The 11683-nt window shown below is 43.5% G+C and overlaps 1 protein-coding gene across 6 annotated transcripts in view; it reads left to right on the top strand.

Moving 5' to 3' along the window:
* Positions 1-11357, top strand: part of ldb3a (LIM domain binding 3a) — a 75437-nt gene extending 64080 nt beyond the window's left edge. For 3 of the 6 annotated variants that reach the window (XM_034184519.1, XM_034184518.1, XM_034184520.1), the window contains 4 exons: positions 1623-1803; positions 9733-9853; positions 9945-10060; positions 11195-11353. In XM_034184519.1, coding sequence (XP_034040410.1) covers positions 1623-1803; positions 9733-9853; positions 9945-10060; positions 11195-11284 — 508 coding nt within the window. In that variant the 3' untranslated portion in view covers positions 11285-11353. Of the gene's footprint in view, positions 1-1622; positions 1804-9732; positions 9854-9944; positions 10061-11194 lie in introns of all 6 variants that reach the window. The other 3 variants (XM_034184521.1, XM_034184522.1, XM_034184523.1) reach the window with 3 other exon arrangements.
* The last annotated feature ends 326 nt before the right edge of the window (positions 11358-11683 follow it).

Genomic DNA, 11683 nt, shown 5'->3' with positions numbered 1-11683 from the left:
GACTGAACTACATAATTTCCTTTTTCAGAAATATTGAGTAAATAAGTACCTCTTCAACACAAAATCTGTTTGGTACAAGTATGATGGTACATTATTAGGATTTTTGAACAAACCATCTTGAAATAGATGTAAAAGAAAATTAAAGGACAGGAAATTTTTTTTGTTATGAAGCTCTGTGTGTGTGTGTGTGTGTGTGTGTGTGTGTGTGTGTGTGTGTGTGTGTGTGTGTGTGTGTGTGTGTGTGTGTGTGTGTGTGTGTGTGTGTGTGTGTGTGTGTGTGTTTTTATACGAGCAGAGTACTACACAGCGGCGCGAGGCTTACTCTGTGGCAGACAAAGGCACAAATCAGACATGGCACAAAAAAATCTCAGCAGTGGTGAAAAAGCCACAAACCGACGGTAATCGAACATAGACATTATAAAGAAGAGTGGACGCCACATTGGTTATGTCAGGTCAGGGTCGTTTGACCTTACTATTGGTAACATTGTAACCCAGTATAACCTGCCTCGTGGACAGGTGGTCAGCGTCTAAACCAGTTCCCCCACCAGCCTAGTGCTGGTGAGGAGGGTGGCATGTCACCCTGCAGGACGAAAAACAAGACGTGTCAAAAGGCGGATGAGCTCCCTGTGAGCCAACAGCTAACATGCACCAAGCGCCTGTGGATCACTCAGGGCACAGCTGGACAAACTCATTCTGTTGGCCATCCACTGCATCCTGTCCTATCTCTGGCCATCTCGACTACATCTAGTTGCTGGGTTCAGATACTTCAGGACGAGAGAGTGAGGCTGACGCTGCACAACTCTCCCTCACTTTAATCAAAGTCAAGCACATGTCATGACTTCATCTCTTATCACATTACCCCTTCATCCCCATCCACTCTTCTCAAGTCCTGCACTTGGATTTGTGGTGAATCAACAGGTGTGGACTCACTGGCAGTCGTAGTCACAACTCTACACGTAGGCGGTCTACTTTAAGAATAATAATTGAACAAGTTCCAACAATGTTGGCCCAACTTTATACATTCACAAGGCTGTGATGTCAGTGCATCTTAATTCAGAGCAGTAGCTGAAACACGTGTGTTTAAAGCCACTTCAGGTCACTTCAGGTCCCGACATACTCCAAAAAAAACGATCCCATGTTCTTCTTGAAAGTAGTTTGATTTTGCTCTTTTTGATGGAAAGATGCTCATATAACACACATTATGGTGCTCACCCAAAGACAACGCGTCTTCCTCACTGGAAGTCGCCATGTTGTCTCAATGCGTGACCGAACCGCTCTGCTACAGCATCTGTCATTGGTCAGTTGGAAGTGATCTACTGAGCACATCTTCTGATTGGTTATTTTTGTTCGAGGCTGAGCAGATATCTTCAAAATAATGATTTAAAAATCCAAATTACGAAATAACGTACCAAGATATTGCATATGAAGAGACATTGAACACTTCATGTAATATTTTCAATAAAATCATGCAAAAATTGTACCCACCCTTTTTGTAGGTCATGCAATAACACAATATTTCTACACGACCCGCTGCCTATCAGAGGTCGTCTTCGTGCTGCTGGACTAAAGACTAGAAAATGTTCTGTTTGGTTATTTGTACTCTGTGCTGCTGGTGTTCCCAGGGGTCCGTTTCTGGTGGCCCTGGGCCGGTCCTGGCACCCCGAGGAGTTTAACTGCCACTACTGCCACATGTCTCTGGCTGACGTCAGCTTTGTGGAGGAGCAGAACAATGTCTACTGTGAGAACTGTTACGAGGAGTTCTTCGCACCGACTTGCGCTCGCTGCAACACCAAGATCATGGGGGTGAGCAAAGAGATGCTGAGGGCTGGATTCTGGTGATGTCACACGTCTCAGTGTTTGATAGACTGTTAGACTTCAGAACAAAGCGGTTGTTCACTGGTTCGGTTCAGAGCCCTTTAGCTCAGGTGAATCATAATCAAAGTGAAGGTCACTAATTCAATTTATTTTCATTTATATAGCACCAAATCACAACAGAGTTGCCTCAAGGTGCTTCACACAAGTAAGGTCTAACATTACTAACTCCCAGAGCAACAGTGGTAAGGAAAAACTCCCTATGATGATTTTAGGAAGAAACCTCAAGCAGACCAGACACAAAGGGGCGACCCTCTGCTTGGGCCATGATACAGACATAAATTACAAAAAACTTTACAAAACGAATGTACAGGAAATTTTGTCGGTGCACAGGAGAGGAGGGTTTCAGAAACAGACACCACATGTTGGGAAAGTGTAGGAACACGGACCCACAACAGGGGGCGCAAATGAACGGACAATGGAATAGGTCAAATAACAACACTTTACTGTTGCGAACGTGCACAACAAACACAACAAATTACAACAATGGACAAAGTTCAATTCACAAAGGTGTCGTGTGGGCAGGCTCGAAGATAGGAGACGCCTCTCCAAAGTAGAACCGGAACCACACGGTTTCCTCCGCCACAGGACCCCGGGAATACTGGAGCCGCCAAGTTCCGAACTCCCAGGTGGCCACTGCCTCCGCGTGTCGGACCTGGTACTGCTGGCGAGGAACAAGAACACAATTAACGTGGGCGCGTTTGCACCCAGCAACCTGTACGGCAGGGAAGCTACCTCCACCTCTTGTTGGAGAAAAAAGTCTGCAATCACTCACAAAAATCACAAAGGTTACTGTCAAGCAGTCAGCTGAGATTATTACCTTCCAGGTAGAACGATATCTCGGCGATGAGGTGGAGATGCCGTCCTGCTGATATACCCCAGTGATAATTGTCGTCAGCTGTCTCAGGTGATGGGTGACAGCTGTTACCGAGGCTGCTCCTGTGGGGCGGCGGCGCCCTCTGGTGGTGTTGGGCCAGCAGTACCTCCTCTTCAGCGGCCCACACAACACCACACCCATCTCTGGATGGAGCCGCACCTCAAATAGAGAGAAAAAACAGAATCAAGCATCAGAAAGACAAGAAGTGTACAGTATAATTTCTCAGCATTAAGGAACAAGAAAAACAGAAGAAATACTAAGGTGATCGCCGGCCACTAGCCCTAAGCTTCACTAAAAGACCCAGAATTTAGATAAAGTTGAGGCCGCGGCACGCTCTGTTTACTAATAAAATGAATTAAAAGAGTAAAAAGCATAGTAACATACTATGCCAGTATACTAGCCATACGAAAAGGAAAATAAGTGTGTCTTAAGTCTGAACTTGAAAGTCTCCACAGGATCTAACTGTTTAATTGATGCAGGGAGATCATTCCACAGAACAGGGACACGATAAGAGAAAGCTCTGTGACCCACAGACTTCTTATTCACTTTTGGGACACAAAGTAGTCCTGCACCCTGAGAACGTAAAGCCCAGGCCGGTACATAAGGTTTAATTAGGTCAGCTAGGTAAGGAGGTGCCAGTCCATGAACAATTTTATAGACTAGTAGCAGAACCTTAAAATCTGATCTCACTGGGACAGGAAGCCAGTGAAGAGACACCAAAATGGGTGTAATGTGGTCAAACTTTCTGCTTCCTGTCAAAGGTCTGGTTGCAGCATTTTGAACCAATTGGAGAGCTCTAATGCTGGACTGCAGTAAACCAGAAAATAGAACATTGCAGTAGATCCAAGTCCAAGAGCATGAATCAGGGTCTCAGCATCAGCCATAGACAGGATGGGATGAATCTTTGCTATATTTCGCTGGTGGAAGAAAGCAGTACTCATAATATTTCTAATGTGGAGGTCAAAGGACAATGTAAGATCAAAAATTACCCCAAGGTTCCTCACTTTGTCAGTGTGATGCAAGACACATGAGCCGAGGGTAAGTGTTAACTGGTCAAATTGATGCTGATGTCTCACTGGACCAAGAACCATCATTTCAGTCTTATCAGAGTTTAAAAGTAGGAAGTTTCTAAACATCCAACTTATCACTGCTGCAAGGCAATCTTCTAAGGATTTTATGTGGATGAGATTACCAGCAGTTATTGGCATGTATAACTGAGTATCATCTGCATAGCAGTGAAAGGTAATCCCAAAACACCGCAATATGTGCCCAAGGGGTGCTATATAAAGGGAGAAAAGCAGGGGGTCTAAGACAGACCCCTGTGGAACCCCAAATTTCATGTCACTAAGTTTAGAGGTAGTGTTACTGTACAAAACACAGTGAGAACGACTGGTCAAGTATGACGTCAGCCATGCAAGGACACTCCCAGTAATCCCAAAGTGATTTTCCAGCCTATCAAGTAGAATATGATGATCCACTGTATCAAATGCAGCACTGAGATCTAACAGCAACAGAACCATAGTGGTGTCCGACTCCATTGTAAGCAGAAGCTCATTCACCACTTTAGTGAGAGCCGTCTCTGTGGAATGATATTTTCTAAAAGCAGACTGCAGTGGCTCAAAGAGATTATTCTCAGTAAGATAGTCTACGAGCTGCCGTGACACCACTTTTTCCAGAATTTTAGAGAAAAATGATAGATCTGATATCGGCTGATAGTTTTTCAATACACTAGGGTCAAGATTAGGTTTCTTAAGTAATGGTTTAATCACTGCAGATTTGAAACATTTAGGAACAGATCCAGAAATTAAAGAAAGATGAATAATTTCCAGCTCAGTCGGCCCAAGAGTGGACCACAGGTCCTTAAACAGTTCTGTATAGGATCAAATAAACAGGTTGTGCTTTTTGTTGACATTACAAGTTTTGTCAGCATGTCTAGAGAGATACTATTAAATTCTGTAAATCTAGGTAATACCTCAGTAGTGGCACCCACCTCAATAGCAGGGTGTAGTGGCTGGGTTAAGGCATGCTGGGATATGTTTAACCTGATGTCTTCTATTTTCTTCCCAAAGTAATCCAGGAAATCTTGTGCTGTAAAAGTAGAGCGAACTACAGGTGGTTGTCCATGAATAAGTGTTGCCACCGTGTCAAACAAGAACTTTGAGTTATGCTTGTTTTTGTTGATCAAATCAGAGTAATACTCCACTAAATCACACTAATGACTGCGGTTCTCTAAGAGTTTCAAATGGTTCATCATTCAGGGGGTGAGACACCTGGAAACCTTTCCTGTCAGTTCTGTGTTTCAGACCCTCTGTGATATCACCAACACGTCTCCCAAAGTGCTGCTTTGAAACTCAAAATGTGCTGCTCTGAGTGTCACCATGTTGACAGCATTTACTCCACCTGCTTTCTCCGGTTAATCCAAAAATGGGTAAAGAGGTGGAGTGTGGACTAAAGCCTGCATGATCTGGGCGGGACAAATGAAGCCTGAACCCATCTCATGGTTACTGAGTTAAGAGCGAACATGCTAACCATAGTTTGGGCGTTGATTAACTCATAGTTTTGGGGACTGGACAGTGATTTTCATAATGCGTTTGAGTGTTGTTATTAAAATTAGGACCAGTTTATTTCCTTGGTTATGTTAGATTAACTGGACCTAACATTATGAAGCTACTGATAGCTGCTACAAGTGCTAACACTGTAAAAATATGAAATTATATAACTTGAAAATTTCCATCAAGCAAAATACTGGAGCATAAACATCTTAGGTGATCCAATAGAGCAATTAACCACACAAAAATCCATATTATTGAAAACGTATTTGCAATAAAATGTGTTATGTGTCGGATGCGGGCGGAGAACCGACCCAGCGTTTGACAGGACCCAACATAAAATAAGCAGAGCACGGTTCAAAGGAAAACAAGTTTTAATTAACATAGTGTATTAAGTGATAATAACCCAAAAGTCAACGGTCTGGCAAGGTGGAAAAACGGCGCGCTCCCAGCAGCGCAAAAGGACCGGAGCCACAGCAATTCTGGACCCAAGGACCCCGCTGACAGCCCCCAGGTGGCCGCGACAAACCGAGTCTGTGAAAGAAGAAACCGTAAGGTGAGTCCAACACTCATCACACAGAGAGACAACTCAAAGGTGCACACAATCAGCAAAATACTTCCTGGCCTAAATGTAAAATCAGCTTCTCTCCCCGCAGGCACGGAACAACTCAGTTCAAAACTCCACTGCAGTAGAAGCTGATTTAGACGATTAGCATAACAGCTCAATATAACAAGGTGTGAGGGACACCAAATTTACTGACTTTACTTCATGAAAGTCACAAAAACCAAAATACCTCAGGAAGTGTGCTAAAGAGCGTGAGACCTCACCCAATCCTCTTTCAATTCAATCAATCAATTTTTTTTTTTATATAGCGCCAAATCACAACAAACAGTTGCCCCAAGGCGCTTTACATTGTAAGGCAAGGCCATACAATAATGATGTAAAACCCCAACGGTCAAAACGACCCCCTGTGAGCAAGCACTTGGCTACAGTGGGAAGGAAAAACTCCCTTTTAACAGGAAGAAACCTCCAGCAGAACCAGGCTCAGGGAGGGGCAGTCTTCTGCTGGGACTGGTTGGGGCTGAGGGAGAGAACCAGGAAAAAGACATGCTGTGGAGGGGAGCAGAGATCAATCACTAATGATTAAATGCAGAGTGGTGCATACAGAGCAAAAAGAGAAAGAAACAGTGCATCATGGGAACCCCCCAGCAGTCTACGTCTATAGCAGCATAACTAAGGGATGGTTCAGGGTCACCTGATCCAGCCCTAACTATAAGCTTTAGCAAAAAGGAAAGTTTTAAGCCTAATCTTAAAAGTAGAGAGGGTGTCTGTCTCCCTGATCTGAATTGGGAGCTGGTTCCACAGGAGAGGAGCCTGAAAGCTGAAGGCTCTGCCTCCCATTCTACTCTTACAAACCCTAGGAACTACAAGTAAGCCTGCAGTCTGAGAGCGAAGCGCTCTATTGGGGTGATATGGTACTACGAGGTCCCTAAGATAAGATGGGACCTGATTATTCAAAACCTTATAAGTAAGAAGAAGAATTTTAAATTCTATTCTAGAATTAACAGGAAGCCAATGAAGAGAGGCCAATATGGGTGAGATATGCTCTCTCCTTCTAGTCCCCGTCAGCACTCTAGCTGCAGCATTTTGAATTAACTGAAGGCTTTTTAGGGAACTTTTAGGACAACCTGATAATAATGAATTACAATAGTCCAGCCTAGAGGAAATAAATGCATGAATTAGTTTTTCAGCATCACTCTGAGACAAGACCTTTCTGATTTTAGAGATATTGCGTAAATGCAAAAAAGCAGTCCTACATATTTGTTTAATATGCGCTTTGAATGACATATCCTGATCAAAAATGACTCCAAGATTTCTCACAGTATTACTAGAGGTCAGGGTAATGCCATCCAGAGTAAGGATCTGGTTAGACACCATGTTTCTAAGATTTGTGGGGCCAAGAACAATAACTTCAGTTTTATCTGAGTTTAAAAGCAGGAAATTAGAGGTCATCCATGTCTTTATGTCTGTAAGACAATCCTGCAGTTTAGCTAAACAATCACATCATCATTTCACAGACCGTGGTGTCAAACCTGGAGTGGTCTCTGCGTCCGTAGTGGTGAGATTGTTCTCCCAACGTCGATCTCACACGTCTGGTCACAAAGTCGAGTCTCTGGCAAATACACACTGTGTATTCCAGGTTTAAATGCAACATGCCCTGATCAAGACAGATGCACCACAGCTGTGAGTCCTGATGAACTACACGTGATAACAAGCCACAGGTGATCAGGGTGAGGTCCTCAAACTCAGCCCCACGTCAGCCACTCAGTCCTGAACGCATACCACCTGGTGGGAGAAACAGAAAACAAAAACAAAGCCAGCCAAACACCCCAGCCCACAACAAAAATGCTCAAAAATGGCAGACATAGTCCTCTAAACAGCTAGCAGCCACAGCTCACAGTCTCTGGTAGCACCACTGACATGTCACTCAAGGTGACCACGCGCATAATTATTCCATACAGTTGTCATGGAGGATGAAACTATCTATAGACACCAAAATCGGATTGTAAATATGCTTATTTCTGCTCTAAAGTTGGACATTTTAACATGGATTGCTATGGGAACATCTGTTATGTGTCGACGCGGGTTGAGGAGCGGACCTGCGTCAGACGGAACCCAGCGCTAAAATAACCAGAAAGCGGTTCCAATAACAAAACAATTTATTTTTCCACCCTTTGGTGCATAACAACGTGTACAAACAAAAGCTGCGTCAGTCTGGTGGAGTGAAGGATGGCACGCTCTCCAGCGCCCAAAAGGATCGAAGTCCGGCGCTTCTGGACCCACGTTTACCGCCAAACACCCCCCAGGTGGACACGACAAACCGACTCTGCGAAGGATAGAAAAGGTGAGGTAAGTCAGCAGCTACAACTAATATCCTTCAAAAGGCACACACTATCAGCAACACATTCAGGTCTGTATTTAAGCTTTATGTAAATGAGCAGCTTCTCACAACAGGTGGAGGAAAGTTCAAATATACTGCGTAACAAAATACCAAGTTACTATTAACAATTAGTCAAACAATTAATCACCTCTGATGTGTGCTGACAGCATGTGTCCCTCACCCTTCCTCCTTCACAGGCACGATGTGTCAAAACCCAGGCGCGGTCCTCAGCGTCTCACAAACGAACATCACAAGGTCGAGTTCCCGGCAATTCTGCTTGAATCACACATGACTTAAATGCAGAACACCATCTCATCATCTGCTTCAGCTGAAAGTCTTTAAGGTTGCACGTGAGCACCATCCACAGGTGCTGCTCATCATGTTGATGAGGGTGAAGGACTCTTCTGCCAGCACCTTCTCCACAGACAATAAATCAGTTTGCAATCAATCAAGGAATTCCATCGTTTTCTTCTTCCAGGTGGTTTCATTTTTTGACAGCTGTGTTTTTGATGGTTTTTTCATACAAAATAACAAAGGCCTTCTTTGGAAGGTCCAGACTGAGTTCTGTGCACTGTACAAAAATTCATTGTTTTTCTTTCAAATCACCAATTGGAGCCAATTTTACAACATTTGGTTCTAATTTGGTTGGTGAATAAATCATGGTGTATCTGTTGGTTGACTGATTAATATTTATTTCAGATGTTTTTTTGCCAATAATCTTCTACTTCATAGAACTTTGCAAAGATTGCTCTATGTCTGTTGTGAGGAGAGCCCAACCGATATATTAGTTGGATGATAATACTGGCTGATACGAGGCTTTTTGTGACCATATCACTATCTGCGTTATTTTTGCAGATAGGAAAGTTTTTATTTTGCAGAATAAACATTGCAAAAAACACATCAACTGTTGGAAGAAGTTTCATTATGTAGTCCAGTAGAGGGTGCTCCAATGGCATTGTTTATAATGCTGTCAAACATGGCTGGGATCCCGTCACCCCTTGGCCACATTAGCAACAAGAGACAGAAGCAAAGTGACCAGCTGTCAATCAAATCTGTGAAATGTGTTGGACATTTTTTCTCTTATATTTTCTAAAAGCAAGACATAAACATTTTTAAGTAACAGAAGATATTTCAGTATCCTAAGATTTTATGCCCTAATATCAATATCGGTTCCCCACCCAAACAAAATCCATATTGGTTGGAGTTGTGACTTTATTTGAAGTAATTACGGTTATGGCCAGGTGGGTCCAAGTCCCGAGCCAATCAGCAGTGAACACACAAAGACTTGAGTGACTCAGGGAATGATTTTACTGCACATCATCTGCATCCTGGAGAGCACCCTGTTGGTCTCATTGTTGAGATCTGTTGATACTAATCAGACAGTCACACTGAACCCTGCTGGAACCTTGATGGGACTGAACATGTTCTACATCAGGGTTCCTCATGCCTGAGCACCAGACTGAAATTTGTCGTGTTGGGTTATGTGTTGCAGGAGGTGATGCATGCTCTGCGACAGACATGGCACACCACCTGTTTCGTGTGTGCCGCCTGCGGGAAACCATTTGGAAACAGTTTGTTCCACATGGAGGATGGCGAGCCGTACTGTGAGAAAGGTGCAGTGACCTCATACCGCCTTTGCAAACAAAAAGCACTTCAACTCCTATCAATAAAACCAGAGTCCACCATGTTTGTGTTTCTTCTCAGATTACGTGGCGCTCTTCAGCACAAAGTGCCACGGCTGTGACTTCCCGGTCGAAGCCGGCGATAAGTTCATTGAAGCTTTGGGTCACACCTGGCATGACACCTGCTTTGTCTGCGCGGTGAGTCCACAAACACACAAACCTCTGACACTTATGAGGACATCACATCATTAAATTAAAAAAAAACAAAACGTTTGTTGTGGTTTGATTTCTGTCTAGTTTATCCTGTTTTATTTTGAAACCAGTGTGCTCTTCTTGTCATCTTATTTCTTGGTCTGGGTCACTTCTTGTCACAGATCTCTTTTCATTCTGTTAATTCTTAATTCTTATTTGTCACTTGAACAATCAGTTCTTCTGTTGGGTTCTATTGGGATCTGTTGAATCTTGATGGGTTCTGTTAGGTCCTATTGGTTCTTGCTGAGTTCTACAGGGTCCAGTTGGAATTTGTTGGGTTATGTTGGCTCCTGCTGGGACCTCCTGGCTCCTGCTGGTTTCTTTTGGGATTTGTAAGAAGAATCAAATTTTAACCACAAAGCAGGAAATGGTCCGGGAACCAAAACTAGGACTGCTCCTTTGTCAGTGGCTAAACCCTAAGTTCTTGTATTTGGCACAAAAAGCTTTGGTTCTGTGTCAGTGAGTGAACTCATATGGGTTTATTTTGTGTTAGATTGCTTGTTTGTCTGCAGATGACACGAGTGAAGAAATAAGAATTCTATATACATTATAGATTGGTGTGGTTAAGGTGTTGGGCTTGAGTCCAGAAGATCCTTGGTTCAAATCCCCGCCTGACTGGAAAATCACTAAGGGCCCTTGGGCAAGGCCTTTAATCCCCTATTGCTCCCAGTGTGTAGTGAGCTCCTTGTATGGCAGCACCCTGACATCGGGGTGAATGTGAGGCATAATTGTAAAGCGCTTTGAGCATCTGATGCAGATGGAAAAGCACGATATAAATGCGGTCCATTTACCATTTACCATAGATGCTTAACAGAATTGTTAATGTCCCAAAAGCTTTGATTTGCTTTCCATGCCATGTTTTTGTTTTGTGCATCTGGATTCCGGCACATGTTTATAAACGAGGTCACGTGTAACATGTTCTGGTTCCTGAACCAGAATTCCGCCAGAAAACTGTGGTTCCTGAACTGGGAACTGTTCCAACATGGTGTGATATTCTATTAAGGATTTTTTTTTTCTTTTTAAGAACTGGAGCTTAATCTCTATGGTCATCGTAATCTGCCATGTTTTTGCTGTTTGCAGGTTTGCCACGTGAACCTCGAGGGCCAACCGTTCTACTCCAAGAAAGACAAACCCTTGTGCAAGAAGCATGCTCATGCCATCAATGTGTAGACACGCCCCTTCCTCGTGCACTGCCGTAGTGTCGGCGAGGGCGCCGCGTCCAGCTGATACATCAGACACATGAGCTGATGTTGATCCTGGTCCTGATGCTGCTGGTGATGATGATAATGATGATGATTGTAAATGTTCTTCACATGATGTTCACTTTGGTTTGAGACAGTTTTATTGACGCCGCCAGATGGTCCACTTCACTACAGGAAGTGTTGTGTCCACCCTCAGTCGGCTTCCTTATAAACGTTTAAATGCTTGCACGGCCGAAGCTGCTGCTTAGTTTGAAGTTGTTGAGTTTCTGCTGAATTTTAACATTTGATCTTTCAAACCCAACTTTTTAAATTTAAAGAATTTGGTTCATGGAGACTCGTCTGGGCTCCTGGTCAGACTTTTGACCCC

The sequence above is a fragment of the Thalassophryne amazonica genome, chromosome 13, assembly GCF_902500255.1.
Source record: "Thalassophryne amazonica chromosome 13, fThaAma1.1, whole genome shotgun sequence".
Taxonomy (NCBI): domain Eukaryota; kingdom Metazoa; phylum Chordata; class Actinopteri; order Batrachoidiformes; family Batrachoididae; genus Thalassophryne; species Thalassophryne amazonica.
The sequence above is the reverse complement of the archived record's forward strand: the minus strand, read 5'-3'. Positions and strand labels throughout refer to the sequence as shown.